This window comes from Hemibagrus wyckioides, linkage group LG06, assembly GCF_019097595.1.
Source record: "Hemibagrus wyckioides isolate EC202008001 linkage group LG06, SWU_Hwy_1.0, whole genome shotgun sequence".
NCBI classification, from domain to species: domain Eukaryota; kingdom Metazoa; phylum Chordata; class Actinopteri; order Siluriformes; family Bagridae; genus Hemibagrus; species Hemibagrus wyckioides.
The window spans coordinates 13,903,133-13,924,973 of NC_080715.1; the positions used below are offsets into that span (position 1 = coordinate 13,903,133).

The following is a 21,841-nucleotide window of genomic DNA, read 5'->3' on the forward strand; positions in this document are numbered from 1 at the left end:
GGCATATCTCAAACACTGCAAGCTGTTGTGGAAATTAGTTAAACTCTTCTGCAAACTTTTTCCTGGTTCAAAAAGAACTAAATAAACACACACAATCGAATCATGCTTTACATGCCATTTTATGGACACTTCATGTAACTAATGCAAGGTATATGCTAAGCCCTGGAATTTCCAGAAATACTAATGCTGCATTCAACTTGTAATTCCCACTTACAAGCAGTAAATGTTACAGGAAATGCCCTGACAAATTGCAGTTTCAACTCGTTATGTTAGTGTAGTCTTCTCGACTACTATTTCTTTTACTGTCAACATTGCTGCACACACTGTAAACAGTGTAGCGTGTCCCTTCCCTACTTTTAAATAAGTTTATAACAGTATCTGGCTTTAGATTAGTTAATATACAGACACAACAATTGGTTAAATCTATAGAATTGTCCATACTAATCACTTTTTTGAGAAGGAAATAATCAGTGATAGAGTTATAACTAATGTTAGCTGGCAGGCTTGTTGCTAACACTACTTGCTATTATATGCTGTTGTAGCTCTACTGCAAATGTAGTCCACAATGTTGCATAAATGTTTGAAGTTCATTACTTAGAGCGCTAATTTGACACCATAGAACAGCACGCAGCCCTTTACCTGTCATTTTTATGAGCTTTTTATGTGTTTGTCAGCACAAACAAACGTTATAAGGCACCATAAACACAGCATAATGCTACATGCTAGCTCACCTAGTGTAGCTAGCAGGTTTAGTCAAATTTTCTCATAAGCTATATTTATATATTCTTTATTTGGGATTGACCATTATAATTCCCAAAGAGTCTAAAATGGTGTTGAAGAGGTACATTAGTTATCAAAAGGTTGTAAAGCAGGCACTGTCTTTATGAACATTGTATTTATTTTTTCCAACTCTGAAATTACTGAAACCTAAAGCTAAATAAAACAGGGTGAGCCCTCCCCGTCAACATTAGCTGATTCGCTAACAGGTGTTCCTCATATTTTGGCCAAACAGCAGTCATATTTCCTGAATTTTCTATAACATGACCTAATGCTGTAACACTCCTCGCTTAATGAAACTGCATTATGTGAAATGTCAGTACAAAAAAACTTTAACGTAATAATATTTTGCACTTACTTGAAGTACTGTGTGTAACGTATTTGAACTCAAAATAGCCAGATTGCTAATTTTTAGTATAAAACTTTAATTATACAAGGGTCCTAGTGCCATGAGCCATGTCACAATCCAAAATGTTTCAGTGAAACCTATGCCTCTTCTGACTAGCATAAAAAAGTCCAAAAAACGTCCCTCATAATGCAAAGACTGGAAGTGTGTCTAAGTGTGTCTTTCATCACCTGCACATCTGAAAACTTTCCTAAATCATGGCGTAGCCAATAAAAATGCAGTCTCATGCATGACCGCATTCAGAGCCTGTTATTTAATCCTGGAGTGCATGTGTGTGTCCAGACCAGAACATAAAGCACAGCAGTGTCTGAAGGGGACCATATTCTCTTGTCTCAGACAGGTGGTCACCACAGAAGGGTGGTCTGCAGATAAGGTCTGTGTGCAACCAGGGAGCTATCTAATGACACAGGGGTCATATTAACAACCTGATGGTCAGTTAGATGAAAGCTACAGAGTGCCTGGGGAAATACTGAACGTATGTGTGTGTGATAAAACAGTTGCATTTTAATGTTAATTAAATTATTTCATCATCGGCATTCATGCATACATACACAGGATATCCCCAATATATCTTTAAGGGAGTATATGCCTAACAATATTATAGATTGTAGATTGTTTTAGGGACTAAAACGGTCAAAATCAGATTTCTATGGAGAAACAAGAGAGAGAGAGAGAGAGAGAGAGAGAGAGAGGAAAGAGGGTGTATTTTTTTTTTTCAAAGAAACATGGCACAATTGAGTTAAGGTCCCCACTCCGTGATCTCTGACCTTGCAATCGGCCTGGGTCAAGACACTGAGCATAGCCTGATGACAGACTATGTATGGCCTTTTCCGAGAGAAACAGAGATAGAGAGAGAGAAAGAGTGAGAGAGAGAGAGAGAGGGGTTGGGTGGGGTGGGGTGGTGAAGGTGGGTGGATTGTCTGCCAGTTACCAATTTAGTAGCAGTCTCGGAGTTTTAATGGAAAGGGGTGTTGACTGATTAATATGCATGAATTTGGGAACAGTTGTGGTTTTGTACTGGACTGTGCTTTTCTCACGAAAGGTGGGACGGCCAGGGGAATGAATGCATTAATGCTCTGAAGGCCAAGGAAGAAAGAGAAAGACAGAGCAGTGAAAGAGAGGTGCGGGACAAAGAAGGAGGGGGCTCTTCTGCTTTTCCATCAAACAAATTAAGAGGGGAGGCAAAAAAAGGGAGGCTGGTCCCTAAGTGGGGGTAATATCAGTTTTCTTCAGCCTTTCAGCCTTTCTCAAACCGACAAGAGTTCTGAACATGATCCAGACTCACTCCTCTCTCAGTGACAATAGGAATCAGAGCCAGGCATAGAATAGTGTAGCCTATTAGTCAATTTTTTTGTTGGCCACAACACTTAATGTAGACAAATATTCGGTCATGGATTTCTCATTCTAGACGTTGATATATTATGGAAAAAATACAGCCAATGTTCTAATTATAGTGAAAGGCAGGGATCGCACCTTATTTATAGTGAAGTATGGTCAAAAGTTTGAGACAGAAGTTTCATCATGCTCACTTTGTTATTTCTCGATTTCAGCAAAGATCCGTCCGTCACCAGGACGCCCCACAGGGGAAAATGCTCAACATCCTGTATTCAAACTCTCCTTCTTTAAGGGTTTGCATTATTCTAGTTTCATTTCTTACCCCTCCCAAAGGTTTCTTTCCACTGCCGCCTTTATCTTCACCTCTCCGTCTCCCCCTTCTCTCTCTCTGGACATGCAGAAGGAGGACTATTGTTCCCTCTCTCCCAGCATAGCCTGGGGCCCTGCAGCCTGGCTTGTCATGGTAATGGCTCTGAATGATGTGGTAATGGGATGTAAATACCACTATACTCTTTAACATACCACCAACAGCACACACATTCAAAACTTTACTCCCTGTCCTGCTCTGTCCTTCATTTTTTTTCTCTCTCTCTCTTTTCTCCCTCTTCCTTTCCCTATAGTCAAAGCTAAACAGGGAATTGAGCGAATTTTTCACCAGTGCATACAGGTCAGAGGACAAGGTAACTATTTCTAGGGAACACAAGGGCTACTCTCTAGCTTTTTGGTTGAGTTGTTGGAAGTTGGAGGTAATGGAGGGTGAAGGTTTTAGTCAGCCCTCACCACAGACAGCAGCTATTTCAGACACCATTACAGAGCTCGTAAAGCCATTACACACCACTGTCTCCACCATCATTAAGAGATTAGAGACTAAGCCATACGCCTGCCAGCCTTTAATCATAATATCGCATATATTCAAGGATTTAAAACAAAAGATACAAAGAACATATTTATAAAATTATGTCACCGTTGAATGAGTAGGATAGAAAAATACAAGAGTCTGATTCTTTTAACAAGATGATTGATCTCATGTATGAGGATTTATTAGTGAATTTTCATCTTTATTGTATTAATCTATGCTGTCAAAAAGAGATCAATTGAAAAGCTAATAAACTGAAATAAGCACACAGGATCTTGACTACACCTGGAGTGAAATGTAGACAGATCTGCCACAAATGAGTTTTCTTTTAAAAAAAAATAAAGCTTTCACTTAAACTACAACTAAAGCTCTCTCTCTCTCTCTCTCTCTCTATCCCAGACGAGATCATCCACCACATTACATCTGACATGAATAACATTGATTATCTTGTTACTATGGCATCTGTCAAGGGTTAGGATATACGAGGCGGCATATGAATAGTCAGTTCTCAAAGTTGTGTCTTGGAAGCAGGAATAATGGACCAGATTGTGATGGCTAGATGATTGGGTCAGAGCATCTTCAAACATCATGTGGTCGAATCCCACAGAAGAGCTACACACATTTCTCGTATCACAACAGCTCATATATCTACCATGAGCAATCAGACAGCTTTCATCCAGTTAATTTGCCCTCATCAAAGCACATGCACAGCTTTACCCTGCAGTTAATGAAGCTCCTGGTGGCATGGTGGTCCGTACGCACAGAATGGCAAGGTCAAACTTGTACATGCCACTGATGCCATCCTATCAGCCCTTCCTGTGCAAAACAGTGGAGAATGAGAGCTAGTATGGTATGAGGGTTAGAGGACATGATGAAGGAAGGAGATATAAGATGGAGTGATAGGAAAGAGCAATAGAGATATGGATGGACAGCAGATGAAAGGAAGGAGGAAGGAGGGTCACCCTCCTGCCGGGCTCATCCCAGCTGATAGCTTTATCTGTCCTTTCTTCCTTTGTTTCACCCGCTCTTCCTCCCTTAATTCCCTTTATCTTTCTCTCTCTCTGATCACCATGTCCCTCCTCACTCCTCCAAGGCAGGCTCTCCTTCCTTTTTTTCCTGAAGAAGATGCAAACTCAAAGAGACTTCATTCATCATTGATGATAAACACACACACACACTGTGCCGAAAAAGGTTTAAAAAAAAAAAAAAAGTCTTCTCGTTTGATTGAGGTACCGATTTCATCTTAGAAACAAACACAAATTCTTTATTCCTCCATTTTCAGCTTTCACACAGTTGCATCATGCTTCGAAAGTTAAGCAGTGTAACCCACACACTGAAGTCTCAGTCCTAAAGCTAATAAAGTTTCCAAGACTGTGTGACTATTATATCATTGTGTAACTCTAACTAATATACAGTATAATTTATCTGTGCACTAATTAGAATAAGACAACGTTAAATTCATTTCATGCCAAATACTATAAAAATCCCTTGTTTTGTCCAAGTGCACCACTACAAAGCCCATCAATTTCAGAGCTGATTTAAGTCTATATGATCCAATTCTTGGCTTGTAGTAGACATTTCAGACATGTTTATGAATCCCAGGATCATCTGCGGATCCTCGTGACTGGCTAATCCTGATAAATTCACCTGAGCTCTCACCTGAGGGAGAGTGAAACAACATGAAAGACGGAGAAAATGGATAGAGAGCAAATTCTGTTGTCAGCCCGAATTACTGTTATAATAACTAGCTTCAGTAAATGACTTCAAAATTTAATTTAGTGACAAACACAAAAGGGAAAACATCTGAAGTCAGTGGCATCCTGCAGCTTGTCATGTGACCCACACTCTTGCTAAGCGACTCACTGATTCCCTAAAGGACCTTTATGCTCTCTCTCTCTCTCTCTCTCTTTCTCTCTCTGGCTGAGTATCATCTCCCATACAGCTGAGCCACGTATCCTTGAGTTTGGGATGATAATATATTCCAGCCACAAAGCCAGCTGAACAATGCTGCTTATAGAAACGGTTCTCTCTCTGCCTTCCTGAGGAGTGCCTGTTTTTGGGCCCTGTGTTTTGAGTTTCTCTCCCTTCTTTAAATGACAAAGTAAATCCTCATGGCAGCCCCCTACGAGAGTCTCCCGCCCGCCCCCTACCCATAACCCCCAAGCTCCAAGACAGGCCAACAAAAGGGCCCATTTGCACGGTGTGAGGGCATAATGCAGTTATTAGTGCGAGGAGCTGCAGAGGGTCAGAGGGGGAGAGCCGCCCTCCTGCCCCGGTACAATGCAGGCCAGTGGGCTGAGCCAGGGGGCTTGGGGTGCCGGCCATTCGGCTTTTCTTCCCAAACCTTTTTTCATCAAAGAGTCACTTGATTCACAGCTTTATAATAAAACGTCTCTGTTTTTCAGAAATAAATTACTCGAGAATAAACCTGGCAAACATCTCAGGTTTTCCAGCAAATTAAAGTACTTTGTTTAAAAAAAAAACTTAGCAGCTCAGCATTGACATTTGCTGCATTAAACCTTCAATCACTCTAATTATCACAAAAGCTCCCACCTAAGAGTCATGACAGCCACTGAATCATGGTTTGAAGGGATCTCCTTATTAATAACAGTCCAGAGAAAAAAAGGTTTGCTTTTGATACAGTTGCTAGGTTCTAGCCCATTTAATGAAACCAAGAGTCTCGTTTACTTTCACCACATCAGAGCAACTAAAACCCGAGTTCAACTCATCAGTCTTGGGCCCATTTCTTCCACTGAAACCTAACTGACAGCATCTCCGGCCTAGTCGAAGCTTCAATCCGCTGCCTTCTACCATGCCCCGTTATTAACCCTCTCCTTATCCTTTGCTCACTCACAATTAATTCACATGGAGGTCTGACATTGCTTTGATCTTGAATCTCTCCGTTCCATTTTTAGTTTGTAAAGTTAACGCAGGCTGTCCCAGAGAGAGATAAACACTAAATCCTGCTCATCCAGCACCTCATCAGTCTGACTCGGGCTTAGAAGATGGGAAAGAAACCTTAGGCATACAAATCCAGCTTTTGTCTACATGTACATGTGTGCACATGCATATGTAAACGAACACATGCATACGCAGCAGATCTCCAATGTCCAGATTAATAATGAACACATACTTCTTTAAAATGTAGACAGAAGAGAGAGAGAGAAAAAAACTTTGTTCAGCACTACTAAGGTCTGGAATAACTCAGTCTATGTATTATGTATTTTCTGGAAGGAAGACATTGAGCACAAACCGAAGACTTTCTCATTTTTACCAAAGCTGTAATACGTAACACACTGGAACAATCAAAACTCTCTGTGTCTATCCTCTACACTCACTGCTTTGCACTGTATGTGTGAAGATTAGTTTCAATTTTAGCATTTGCAACATAACCTTGAAAAATAATTTCAGCCTTTAATATTCTATTTATATTTTTTTCTCATGTGCATATGGATGTTTTCTGGTTCTCTGGTTTCTTCCCACCTCTTACAAACACGCTGTATTCATTTTTCCCGGGATAGCCTCTGAATCCGCTGCGACCCGGACAAGGATAAAGTGACTGACTGTATAGCATACAAATAGTCTAATATATGGTGTGATACATACTGTTAAAGGTTCTATAGGGAACCCTGTAGCAGAGGGTTTCAAATTTCATAAATCTGAAATTCAGGATTTCAGAATTGCATCCCTTTCAATTGGCTCGGAAATAATTTCAGTAATCTGAATTTCTATTCCTGACAAATCCACAATCAGAACCAGTGGAACAGGCTTGCTTAGAGAACGGGTCAGTAATGTGTAAAAATAACTTTGAAAAAAGAAGTCAAATATTAGCAGCATAGGAGTATGAGCCAGAGGTGTCAGATAAAAGTTACATCCATTGCACGATTTTCCCAAGGAAAAAATAGCTATCATGAAATTCATAACATATGCATTTAGTGGCGGGGAATTTCCAGTAAGCAAAATGTTAAAATAGCAAGCTGTGAAACCTTGAAAAGATCTGTGAAGCAATCAATAAACAGAGCAAAAAAAAAACTTGCCAAAAAAGTCTGGACAAGAACGGTGTACATTTGACCTTTTCCAAACCTGCCCCCCACCCCCCCACACCAATCAGCAGAGATTTGTAATCCCTGAAATATGCAGCTCTGATAAAAAGCAAGGCCTCCTGATGAAGATCGCGCATGGCTAGGAGACAGAACGTCTGCAGAGGAGCAGAGATACAGTATAAAATAGAAAAGGCCAGTGGAAGATAGTCCTGGTCTTCGTCCTCTAACTGCCACAGAGCAGATTTACAATATCTCACCTCCTATCAATCCCGGAATCTGCGGAATGTGCTTTGGCCAACTCGATAGGCGGACTCCTATCAGGAGTGGGGTTCGGCTCTCTGTCAGTTTATTGATAAAACAGCCCTTCTCTCTCTCTCTCTCTCTCTCTCTCTCCCCTTTCATCTGAAGTGTGCTCCTTCAACACGGAAGCTGTCAGAAGTGTTCTGCCAGGCTGGAGACTTCTGCAATCACCACGGCCGTACAAAACAGAGGAAAGCAGTGCGAATATGAAAATGTGCAGGCATGGAATTTAAAAGTGGGCTTTTGTGGCTATCCATCAACACACTTGCATAAACACCACCTCGTGTGATATACACAAAACCAAGCAGAGGAGTTTTCACTCTAATGATTCGAATTAATCTGACAGTCAAACAGCAATTAATGCTATGCTGCTGCATCCATTTTAGTCACTATAGCCATCTTAATTCCCTGTTTAATCGGAAAATCTCCATTCTACCTGGAACCGAAGACAAGAAGGTAACCAAGTTTTGAAACTTGTTAGAGGAGGAGAAATTAAAGGTTATTTCAAATTGAGGGAAAGTCACTAGTGGTGGAGAAAAAAAATCATTCAAAAAAAAAAAAAAAAGAACAAACAAATCTTTGACAGTCGTCATGGAAACTGGAGGCCCATGGTGCTAGGCTGCATGTCTCTGAGTGTGAGCAGACCAAAGGAACCACACACACACACACACACACAAGCTAAGTCACAGATTCTAGGGATCACAGTGGTGAGCATTAAATGATGGAGAGAGTGTTACAATATCATTTGCTCTCACAAGCACACACACACACACACAGAATGTCTACTGTCTGCTACCAACCAGGAAAAAGTTTACCTTAATTGCATGTTGCAATAAAGTAATAATATAACCTTGGCTACTGTATACTGGTGACACTGAAATAATATATTGTCAAAATGCACAGTTCCACATGACCAATGAAATGTAAAAAACAAAATAAATAAATGAATAACAGACACATTAGATTGGAAAGATGCATGCAGATAAATGCAAAAATAAAATTACATTTAAAACATTTAAAGGTCTTGACAATCTCAGTAACTTACATTGATCTCAATCAAAAACAACCATTCAACAAAATGTTCACAAGTTATATGGAGCATTAACTTGACACATTAACTTACTTTTACCTGTTCAACGTGTAAACTAGAGGCACACTTTATCACCCCAACATTCCTGTTGATACAGTGCATACATTGTATCAGAAAAGAAGGAAATGAAATGGAGAAAGCTCTAAAAGAGTGCAGATGAGAGTCAAATTGAAAGAGATCTAGTCTGAATATTAATAAATATAACATGATGATGAAGACAGTCCAATCTTTTACGAAGGCAGGAAATCTTATTCAAGGTCAGAATTCAAAGAATTCCCATACAAGGTCAGCTCATAACACCCGATCCCTTCATCATACCCACCAACAGTTTTCATTTCAAGAGCCATGGGGCTTGGCCCTGAGCTACACTGCCACAAACGCTTGAAGAGAGTCACCCATTGCTAATAGAAAACACCCATGTGAACCTGGAGCTGAGCGACAGCAGCACTACCAGACGGTGCTGCCCTAGCGTACAATGGCCACACAAATATCTTTTAAATCCTAGAGCTCAACTCTATCTTTTGCTGGCAGTTACATAATGGAACCTTGTGTAACATTTCCTATCTGACAGACATGAGCTATCTCCTCAAACAGTGTTGTGAAATCGAAATAAAATATAATGTTGCTATTGGTGATTTGCATGATCACAAAATAACGCTGTTTTCTCAAGATTTAAGGTGAGAGGATATGAAAAGGAAAAAAGATAAATGAAGTCGACAACAATAATAATGGCCTTATAAATCAGATTGATTTCCATAATAAATCATAATAAGTCTTTCAGATTTAATCTTGTGAAGCTAAGAAATTTAATCTGCCTAATTTATGAAGATGTTTTAAAACATGGTTGTCAGGAGGAATGTAATAAGAAAGATAAATTATATGTACATTTCACTTTTTTTTTTGGCACAGTGAAAATGCTAAATTATACACTCCAGCATTTCCGAGGTGTTTTTCTAAGCTTTATATTTCAAAGCAGATCTCAGTGCCTTATAACCGGTACTCACATAGGTGTAGCATGTTAAGATTCCTCTGGATTATGTCTTATTTTTCACTTTTCTCTTCCTATATTTTAGTTATAAACTATTATTGGAACCTGTTGGAGAATCAGCCCTGAGGACAAGTTGAGAAAAGCTCTCGCTCATACACTCACCCAATCACTCACACTCACACACACACACTCACACTGCATGCATGTGTCTCTCCCAGCCCGGTATAGCCAGAGGGGCTTTAGCAGCAGCCCGGCTCCTCAGAGACTGATTAACACAGGCATGTCTCCAAGCAGGAGAGCATATCTTACACTCCTCCTCAAAGCGAGCAATCACACACACACACGCGCGCACACACACACACACGCAATGCATTCACGTTATACTCAAACACAAATGTCCTAACTGTTACATGTCAGGAATTGACACAGGGGTTCACAGAGGAAAACACACTCACACAGAAGAGACAAAACATTTACCTATCTAGATTAAGCACTGTTAAACAGTGGCCATGTGGCGAGACCTGAATGCAGCAGTGAGTGATTGTGCCCCCTGTCCTCTACCTCACCACACAAGCCTGTTCTGCTTTCATCCTGACTCCCCCTTCTTTTGCTGCTGCCTTTTGTCTGGATGTGCTAATATCCCAAGTGCAACGCTCCAAACTCTGCAAGCCTACTGCGAGAGAGAGAGATCAATACTGCATCCAGCTCTAGCCTGTTACTTGGGGTTATGTAAATGCCCTCACTTGCACACAAACACACAGGGATCTACAGCACCCACAGCTCTAAGCACTATTCCTAGCTCTTAAAAGACTAGAGCCTGACATGGTAAAACAGTGGAGTGAGAGAGTGGGTAGAGTGAACGTTTGTGCACATCGATTTCCTGTCAAGCTAAAAGCCTAACCTGCCTAGCAGCAGTTGACTGCTCTTCCTCAGGTGCTGAGAGCTAGCCGTCCCACAGACGCCAAAAAAAAAAGAAGGAGCCTTTACGCCAAGCAGATCAATACTAGCACCTTGTAACACTGGAGAATATGGTCAGAGACTCTGGACATCTATTTTTATGAGACCTGATCTTCACCTCACAGTCAATTATAGCTCCTCACATGACTGAGAGTTCAGTGGGATCAGGGAGTTCAAAAAGATTAAACAAAAAAAATGATGACCGAGATACTGCAGGAGCTCCAAACTCAACTGGATGAAATAAATATCGTCTCCACTGGCTGTGTACAGCTGCTTCCCAGAGAATACAATCTCAACCTGGATTGGAGACGAAGACATGATAACATTCACCTCATATTACTATAACACAGGAGCTTCGATGTTTAATCCTAAAACCACTTGGGAAGAACATTGTACACATTTTCGTGCATCTTTCTTTGTCAGGAATCAGTCAATCTTTTAAACTACTAGTCAAGTCAAGGAGCTTCTATTGTCATTTCAAGCATATACAGCTGGTGCAGTACACAGTGAAAGGAAACAATGTTCCTCCAGGACCATGCTACATAAAACACAGAGCTACATAAAAAAAAACACAGAACTAAGTACACTAGACAGTACTACATAAAGGGAATGTGTGCAAACAGTGCAAGACAGAAGACAGACAGTACAATACAATACAGTACAAAATACAATAATGTTCACAGAGCAGCGCCGACCAGTACACAGCTCTGTAGTGACTATGGGAGCCATTATGTATTCAGAAGTCTGGGTTAAAAATAAGATAAACAGCATGTAGTGGATTTAACTACTTGTATTTCTGGCTTTAAGACCATGTATTACTATCCGAAATCATATACATCATCTTTAGTCTCAGTCTAAGACATCCTCAGCGTCAAGGACTATTATTACACTTATTACACTTTTCTGGCCACAAGCTTCAGGTTGCAATCGGAGTCTTCCATGTGTACACACTTCCTTGCATCAGTTTCTACAGTGAAAAACCTTGGAACACAGTGGCATTATGGGTTTTTTTGGGGGCATAATATGTTGACTAGATACTCATACTTAAAAAGTTTGTTTAAAGCACTTAGTCATGAATAAATGAGGTAATTTGCATGTTTGCCCGTGGGCTACGAGAATGTCTGTGGTTGGTCATCTGCCATCTGCCTATGAATGAGGTTGCATTTATTCAGACTCTCTAGTGGTTGCTAGAGTTCTGGCTTGCGAGACAATATTAATTATACAATTACAAGTATATATCTACTTAGTGGAAATTTGTTTAGCCTTAACAATGCAACTTCTCTTTCCAGTAACATTTCCATAGTTTCTTCTGCATTATTTTAATTTAGCAACAAAAACAACTTGTGCCGCCTGAGTTATTGTCAACATGATGAAGTGATGCTGTCCCAAAACCTCCGCTATCACCGGTTTGTAGTGCTGGAACTAATTTAATTTCCCCCATCTGGGTATTTGCTCATTTGTATTGAAAAAGCTCAGAACGATTTGAGATTAAGCATCAGCTCATGAACCAGCACCGGTGTTTTGATGTATAAGAGCCATGCTGGCTACAAAGAAATCAGATCACAACTCTGTTGGCATGAGAAAGATTTCTTAGCAGCCCTCACACTGAAAAGATTCCACCACAAACACCAGCAAAGCCTAATGCACATGGGTGTGCTTGTCCACACACACTCAGACAGTAAACAGAAGGTTTTCTCCTCCTAATGTAGCATGTGTGTGTATGTCTTCCTGCCGTCCGAAGGGTCAGTGTGTTTATTAATCTTACATCAGAATGTCACTTTCAAACAGTGCAGAGCTCCCAGAGGGGGCCCTCGAATCTGTTTTTTTTCTCTCCAGTGATAAACACAAGATGGCCGGCCCCACCCCTGTTAGTTTACACAAGCCTGTTAAACATCCCCTGCCTCTTGCCCTCTGCACCGACACCCCAGCACCAGGCTGCACGGCCAGAACAGCCTTCCTGCTCATTTGCCAGCAGAGCGTACATGCAGCGTATTTGTGCTGCATAAATCATTCTTTCATCGCTTGTCCCCTCCTCCCCCTTCTCCGGGCGCCATGTTTTTTTTTTCCAGGTTGGTGTAGGTAATGTACCGCTGGCCTGTACTGTAGCAGCTCTGTAAAGCGCTGACGGATTGGAGCCAGCTGGCCAAGAGTACGGCACTCTGCCCAACATTCCTACCCAGCTCGAGTGCACTTCATCGCTGCCACCTTCACAGCAGCCGTCAGGAGAAAGCAGGCCTGGACGAAACAGCCACCTTATTCATTCATCCCCTCTTTCGCTTGTTTAGTCAGCAGAAATATTGAGGACATTAGAGCAGGCTGAGCTGTAACGTCTAATCATGAAGCGAGATGAAGAAAAACTCTCAAGGAAATGAAAGATTTTGAGTAATTATAAAACTTTTTCATTTCTGACACCTCATAATCAGTTTAGTTTCCTGCAACAGAAAGCTGTTTCAATTAAATCCAGACTAGTTAATGCCGCATGGGTGTGTGAGTGAGTATGAGTGTGTGTGTGTGCAAGTGTGTGTGGGTGAAGCGGAAGGCATGTGCAACCTTCCTTTAAATCTGGTCTTAGATGAGCCCATATTTCTCTAAACTATTTCACCTAAAAAGCACGCTGGCAGACGGCTGTGTTTAAGTTAACCGTATAGTGTGTTTACACAATGAGGGCTTCTTCCAGTGTGGAAAGGGCCTCGGTTGAATTAGAGTATTATCAAATTGATGCATGGTCTCTGACAGCTGGCCACTTGAGTTTGACAAATGATGCGGGAACATCTTCCATTCAGTATAAGCTCTCAGATGAACTGAAAGCAGACCTGGAACTCTATGTGCAGTCAAACATGCATCGGAAGACAAAACTAAGAATAAAAATGACAAAACTGAATTATGACAAGAACTAAACAAGTTGCTGTATACAGCTTGTAGAATAGGGTGTAGCAGAGATGTTTACATTGATGCTGCTTCATCCAGAACAAAGTTCCTGTCCCCTTTCACAGCCCCACACACAAATGCTGCAGGCATGAAGAGGAAAAACTTCAATGTTTTTTTTTTTTACTACTTTAGACTTTTACTACTCTAATTAATAACAGGACCAGCTCTGTGCTCCTGTCACACTCACACACACACACACGAACTGGGTCATAAGGGCATTGAGATAATGTTTATATGGGAAGATAAACAACAGTGTGCAAATGAAATGTTTTCAAATGTGAAATGATTCCTGAGTTAGGATTTAACGTACATGAAATGTAAAATGTACTAATCAGATTTTCCTTACAGCGTTCAATACATAATTTTAAAGTTCCAAATGATGCTGTTAACATTACTGTGGTTGAAACTAGGATATTTTATATGAACTAAAATGCAGCTGATTGGATCCATTTCAAGCACATGATAAACTGGAGATTAAACATGAGCATTATCTTCTGTCAGATTTTTAAAACACATCCAAATCCAAAAAGAAAATAATTTTAAAATGATGCAATTTTGTTTTATCGATATATATTTTCATTATCATTATCATTATCATGATCAATCCTGTTGCCCGTTAACAGCAACCCATGTCATTTAGGATTCTCAGTAATGTCACCTGAAAGCTGTCCCTGAGTATTTCCACAGAGTCCTGAGGAACCTGCATTTCCTGTCTCTCTCTCTATCTCTCTCTGTCTCTCTCTCTCACACACACACACACACACACTCATTCCTCCTAGTAGCTTTCAACCATTCCACGGTTGCTGATACTGTTCATACATATGCAAACAGGGATTATAGACCAGTGTATGAACAGACATGTATTTATAGATCAGGATATTTTAACCTTTTTAAAAAAGGGTTATGTAAACAGAGATATATAGATAGGTGTGCATAGAAATGGCTAAATTACGGAAGTTATATGGACATGTATAGGCAGGGAGAGAGATGTAGATAAAAAGGGGTTATATATGGCGAGACTCATGCACATACAGATGTATAAACAGTAGACAGGATCATTGTGCTCTCTTATCATGTGCTGTGAATATCAGGCATGGGAAACACAGCTTGCACTGTTTTCTGCAAGTCTAGACAAACAGACTAATACACTCAAAACAGACTAGAACACTCATCTTACACACGCACACACACAGACACACTCATGCTCACAGATAAATGCCCTATCTTCATCAATCCGTCACAAGCATCTTCACACCTCGGCACTGCTAGAGTGTAGATAAGAGCCAGCATTTCTTGCCAACTCAGATGTGTTGAAAGCTTGGTCAATATTCTGGCACCACCCATCCTGCTGGATGTCAGGTAAGAGAGGAATAAGAGGCATGTCTTCGCTTCAGGGGAAATGTAGCTAAAGCCTCAGCGAGCAGCCAAGCTAAAGCTACACACAGCAGCATAGCTCCTAATTGACCACAGTGATATACACTTGGCCCAAGAAGATGTGACATGAAGCACTCACAGACTGCACTTAAACATTCTCGCTTGGCTTGTTTGTGTATTCTGTGTTGAGTTATGCACCACAGTCTCCTGTATACCCGCACATTTGCCAGATTATGGCAAACCAAAGGCCTGACCAAAGCAAAACAGTCTCTCACCCACAAATTTACAGACCTACTACTGGAAGAAAGAGGATGAAGGAAGTAGAGGAAAAGAGGGAAACCCTGAAACCTACAAAGAGCCTGCTGCAGTAATTTAATTGGATAAAAGTGTAATTCAACAAGAAAGTGGCGAGAAAAGTCAGAACAAATAAAAGGCGTCCCGAAAGAAAAAATAATCATCTGCTGACTACAGCTCCAGAGCAATTACTGCTTCTTATCTCCAGTCCCTGGTAAAAGCCGTCCTGACAGCCTCTACATCAAACATGTCCGACACACAAAGAGACAGGGATCTGTATGTGAGGAATGTGTATGATAAAAACATTATGGCGAAAGTGAATGCTGAATGGTATAATGAGATTTCCTCATGTCCAAAATGAGGAAATCACCCGAGGGGAGACATGGCTATGACATGGGTTTTGCAGGAGACTTTGATGGATCAGACATCAATGAATTTGCAAAAGGGCCTCTAAAAACAGAATACATGCAAAAGCTGCAAAGTAAACTCTGCACATCCTCTCTAATCTTAAACATTCAGCCAAAGGAAGGGATTATTCCATAAAATACCCTGAAGCTATCTGGGCCATTTAATGCTTAAACATTCTTAGTTGATTCTCTGGCTGGATCATCACAGAAGTACTATCATAAATAAATAAATTTCTATTTAATCTCATGCTCATTTTTATTTCACTGGATAGTAGTCGGGAATATCCCAGGGGTCCTGTGATAACTGCTAGGCTTGTCCAAGCTGCACTCTGGGGAAATCAGAAAGGGCTTGCCACACAACACCAAGTGACCTCTTATAGAGGAGACATCATTGACTGTCAGTGAAAACACAGATGTATAATTAGCACACTGGCCCTAAACCAACTGAGAGGAATGATTTCATCATATCACCCGACTATATGAGCCTCAAGCCTAACGTTAAAGCCTTCTTTGCACATTTTCCTTGAGGCTACTACAGATGTGTAGCGATGAATGAAATTCAAAACTAGTACTATCATAAATATATAATAACATGTTGCCCTATAAACTCATCTGCTACTGCTATGTTGGCCAAGATATAAGGTGGCTGTTTCTTTTCAAGGCATTTTAGAACTAATCCATCACTTTATTAATGAAAGGAGTGGCACACACACACAAACTTATAACTGGCACTATGGATTTTTGGCACCTGGACAGGTATTGACACTACATATGCCAATTTTCAGCTCTGCTCAATTTCTGCAGGTGATTAACAGCCAAGTGTAATTATGCCAGAAGCCCATCACAACAAGTGAATGATTTATATGTACTGGAAATAAACGAATAAACTAGAGGTGCTGTGTTACTCCATGACCAGAGGTGTTTTTCTCTACTAAACATTGGTGTTCTTGATTTTATTCTACCACATTTCCTTTTTATTTTGCTCCTTCTTTGTGTTTCTCTCTCTCTCTCCTTTCAGTAACGGAATGGTGAAGATATGAGGTGAAGCCAAGTGTGAAAGCTAATAAGGTCCAGAGGGAGAGTACATAACATTAATGAGCTCAAATACAACTCGCCTTCACAACCCCAACTGCCCTAATCAACTGCGGCACTGTGAATCTGATAACGCTCAGCCGGCACACATTTGCTTCATTAGTAAATTTACTGACTCTGTAAGTATTGGGTTTAAATAGGACTATAACCATATGCATCATTCTATGCAACTAAGACCCTGTCTGTTTGTGATATGGAAAGTTCTTTTGGACAGAACTTTATAAACATGCACAGAAATCACAGATCTATTGCTATGTATGTTTTTCCTAGCGTAAAACATTCTGATGCGAACTGAGAAGATAAATTAGGAACAATTATGTATATTTCCAGTGAAAATATTCCTAAACAATGAGTTTCATATATAAAATGTTGTGTAAAGTGTCTGAAATGTACTGACAAGGAGTAGGACACAGGACGGAAATAATATGGAGAGAGAATGGGAATGAGAATGGCAGGCAGCTCGGTTGTGAGGCAAGGCAGCGGCTTTGGCTTCTCTGTGATTGATGTTGAAGTCCATGGAGCAGCTTATCTCCCTTAGCCCTCACATTTACATACTGAGGAACCTCACACTCTGCTCTCTAGCTCAGATCTATTTTTAAAACTTGCTCCAGCGGAGAGCAGGGAATTTTTTATTCATGATCAAGAATAACTTATTAAATAACAAGCCAATAACTTAGGCCATTTTGGTATCAGCATGATTATTAATTGATCCATTGATAATCAGGTTGAGCTGTGAACATTTTTTTGAGTTACGGCAGAACAGATGTTATGTTGGAGATCAGTGACATTTAAGATGTTCCCTTTAAATATTTCACTCTAAATCAAAAAAGGGAACTTCTAATGACACCTGTTTTTGTAAAAATAAAATTTCAGCACTAAAAGTTTTCCAGTGAAGTGGCTGGGTGTTCTGGTTTCTTTTTGCTACCAATTTGAATTGATATGAAACTTATTCAAATGAAAAGAACCAGCCATTTACTAGTTAACAAACCCCACACAATCTGCCAAGGGTGATACAACTCCTGGAGTGTGAACGGGTGTGTCTTTGTACTGTGACACTGAAACTACCACCTTCACATTTACAAATGAGGTAATCTCTCGGACTTTTAACTAACGTTAGGTTTACTGATTTTGATTGAATTAAGAGAAAAGTAAAGAGCAGGGGAAATTGGGGTGTTTATGTTACCATGATAAATATTCAGTAATATGTTTTAAAATGATATGAATGAAAACATCTGATATTCAAAACCTCCCATTTATCATGAAACGTTTTCTTCTTAATTGGAAGTGTATTTCGTTTCTTATCAATATCTTATCTCGGCATAATTTAATTAGGCCATCATAATCTCATTTAGAAGTGATTGACCATTTGATGACCAGTCACTGCTTCAAGAGATAACAAAATGACAAAGGCTTCAGATAAAAGTTCACATTCCATGACAGGATAATAAAATCAAGAGCATTTGGCTCTTATCGAAGGCGTTATAGTTAGTGTTATGTTGGTATGTATATGCAGAAGAGACATTTATTTTATTTTTTTTTACTTTAGCAAAAGGAAGAAAGGGGGAAAGTTTCTAGTAGATCTCTGCAATTACTTTCTCGGACCAATCAGGAGCAAGAGGCGAAGGAAAACAAAATCCGTGATTGGTCAGAGAAGCCTCCGTTTCAAGGCGCCCCGTCGTGACGAGCGGCGGGTCTGAATGAGGGGCGCCTGGAAACGGACGACACACATTACACTGTGCGCTGCGTGCTCGCGCTCAAACCGTGCAGAGAGAGAGAGACGCGATTTTACACGCGCTCCGAGACGGACGACGCTGCGACGCTGTACGACCGAGAAATAGCTCTAACCTGGGGGAAAAAGTTTATACGCGTAGATCAAAACATCCTCCGTGCGCGAGATACTCTTTCGAGGACACCGAGGAAGCTATGGAAAGTTAAAACCTAGAGGATTGTATGATATGGTCCCAAAATTGACTTTATAATGGACTTCGGAGCAACTTGGTGATTGCGAGAGTTTTTCTGCGACTTTTAAAGGACAAAAACACACACACAGTGCACGATCAGACTGCTCTTTATTCTGTTTGTGTCTGTTTTTTTTTTTTGTTTGTTTGCGAACTTGTTGGTTAGCATGCTCGACTTGATGCTTGGACTGAGTTGGTGTTGAAGAAAAACCCGACGCGAGCTAAGAGCAACAGCTGGAAAGGATTTCCCCCAGTGTAATTGGGTGAAATTCTGTGGTGGACTAAAACAGGCCTAGTTTTCTTTCTTTTTTTAACCACACTTTCAAAAGAAAGACAGCGCATTGTCTTCCACTTTTTTCCCGATTGTCCAAAAACGACGGCTTTCGCCAAAATGCCGCGGCGTGCAGAACGTGTGGGCTTTTTCCTTGCAGCTTTGTGCCTTTTGTGCTTCACCCTGAGCAGTGGTCAGTACCACGGTGAGAAGGGCATCTCGATCCCGGAGCACGGATTTTGCCAGCCCATCTCTATTCCTCTGTGCACGGACATTGCGTACAATCAGACCATCATGCCCAACCTTCTGGGTCACACTAACCAGGAGGACGCCGGACTCGAGGTGCACCAGTTCTACCCGCTGGTAAAAGTGCAGTGCTCGGCTGACCTCAAGTTCTTTCTGTGCTCCATGTACGCGCCCGTGTGCACGGTGCTAGAGCAGGCCATCCCACCATGTCGCTCTCTGTGCGAGCGGGCCAGACAGGGCTGCGAGGCGCTCATGAACAAGTTCGGCTTCCAGTGGCCCGAGCGCCTGCGCTGCGAGAACTTCCCAGTACACGGCGCGGGTGAGATCTGCGTGGGCCAGAACACGTCAGAGGCCGGGAGTCCAACGTCCGACCCGACACCGTACGTGCCCAACCTGATCACACTGCCGCCCAGTACAGGTAAAAACCCTCAGCAGTTCACTTGTCCGCTGCAGCTGAAAGTGCCCTCGTACCTCAACTACTACTTCATGGGCGAGAAGGACTGCGGCGCGCCGTGTGAACCCGCCAAGCCCAACGGCCTCATGTACTTCCGAGAAGAAGAGGTGAAGTTTGGACGCCTCTGGGTCGGCATCTGGTCCATTCTGTGTTGCGTGAGCACCCTCTTCACTGTGCTCACCTATTTGGTGGACATGAGGCGATTCCGTTACCCGGAGAGACCCATCATCTTCCTGTCCGGCTGCTACTTCATGGTGGCCGTGGCCTACGCGGCGGGCTTCTTCCTAGAGGACAAGGTGGTTTGCATCGACAAATTCAACGAGGATGGTTACAAGACGGTGGCGCAGGGTACAAAGAAGGAAGGATGCACTATCCTCTTTATGATCCTCTACTTCTTCGGCATGGCGAGCTCCATCTGGTGGGTCATCTTGTCCCTCACGTGGTTCCTCTCAGCCGGCATGAAGTGGGGCCATGAGGCCATCGAGGCCAACTCGCAATACTTCCACCTGGCAGCGTGGGCCGTTCCCGCGGTCAAGACCATCACTATCCTCGCCATGGGTCAGGTGGACGGAGACCTGCTGACGGGCGTGTGCTATGTGGGCATATACAGCGTAGCGTCTCTTCGGGGCTTCGTTCTGGCGCCGCTCTTCGTTTACCTCTTCATCGGCACGTCGTTCCTACTAGCAGGCTTCGTGTCCCTCTTCCGCATCCGCACCATCATGAAGCACGACGGTACGAAGACTGAGAAGCTGGAGAAGCTCATGGTGCGCATCGGGGTGTTCAGCGTGCTCTACACTGTGCCCGCTACCATTGTGATCGCCTGCTACTTCTACGAGCAGGCTTTCCGCGAGCATTGGGAGAAGACGTGGCACATGCAGACGTGCAAGCGCTTCGCTGTGCCCTGCCCGGCCGGCAACTTCGCACCCATGTCGCCCGACTTCACTGTGTTCATGATCAAGTACCTGATGACCATGATCGTAGGGATCACGTCCGGCTTTTGGATTTGGTCCGGCAAAACGCTGCAGTCGTGGCGCAGGTTTTACAAAAGACTCAGTAACAGTAACCAGGGTGAGACGACTGTATGAAAACGGTACACGACCCTGAGAGTGAAACACAAGACTGAAATTATGAGGAAACTGGTTTGCCATGCCTGGACGACACTTTTTTTAAATTTTATTTTACATTTCTGAGACATATTGAGCCCAAACACGAAACTGAAGCGTTCTGCGGTTACAATTAAACATGCCATGCTTTACAGCAATTTCGCTTTGTCTTTTGAGAAATTAAATTCTGTGGACACTCAAAAAAATGTGCCAACATGTTTCCCCAAACCTTGCCTTTGTTTTCTTCATGTGAAAAAAAAATATTTTGACTTTGCCTCTATGTAACAGTATATTTTACACATGTGATCTCTGCACATTTTAAGGCCTACATTTCACGCGCTGTAATCGGCATAGTACATGTAGCGCTCATTACTGTGGAATCGTGATTTTTTTTTTTACCCACGAATATTGACCGTGTTTTGCTTTACAGATGTATCCTCTCTAGTCTTCTATGGACTTGTATGACTTTCAGAGCCACCCGCTGACAATCATGCATCGTTCATGTGGCACAAAGGCGCGTTGGGTTTGGGGTTGGAGGGCTACATGCATGTGTCCAGCTGGGAAATTATGCAAGCTCCTTTTAAAGTGCGTAACTTTGTAAATAATCACCCTTTCTTAAAGAATATATGTATTTATGAAGATAATCTTTGTTGTTTTTTTACTTGATTTTTTTAAAACAGAAAATTGGTAAGAGGACATTTGTATATGTACAGTTTCACCGAATAAAACGATTAGATTTTTAATTTTCTGCTTCATAAGTATTCATTTATTTGATATTTTTGCTCAATGATTGTTTGTCATCTGTTAGATTATTTTAAAGCGCAGGACAACTGTTTTATCTTATGGTAATGATATAGAATGAACATTTTAACATTATTATAATTATTATTATAATTAGTAGTAGTAGTATTTTTATTGATAAATAACAAACGCAATTCCATTAATTATTTTAAGGTAAAAAC

The 21,841-nt window shown here is 41.5% G+C and overlaps 1 protein-coding gene across 1 annotated transcript; it reads left to right on the top strand.

Annotated features, from left to right (window-relative positions):
- Window positions 1-18,591: 18,591 nt before the first annotated feature.
- On the top strand, window positions 18,592-21,622 carry fzd7a (frizzled class receptor 7a). The gene has a single exon (XM_058393119.1). It carries the CDS (start codon window positions 19,197-19,199, stop codon window positions 20,859-20,861), a length of 1,665 nt encoding a protein of 554 aa, XP_058249102.1. The 5' UTR covers window positions 18,592-19,196; the 3' UTR covers window positions 20,862-21,622.
- Window positions 21,623-21,841: the final 219 nt, after the last annotated feature.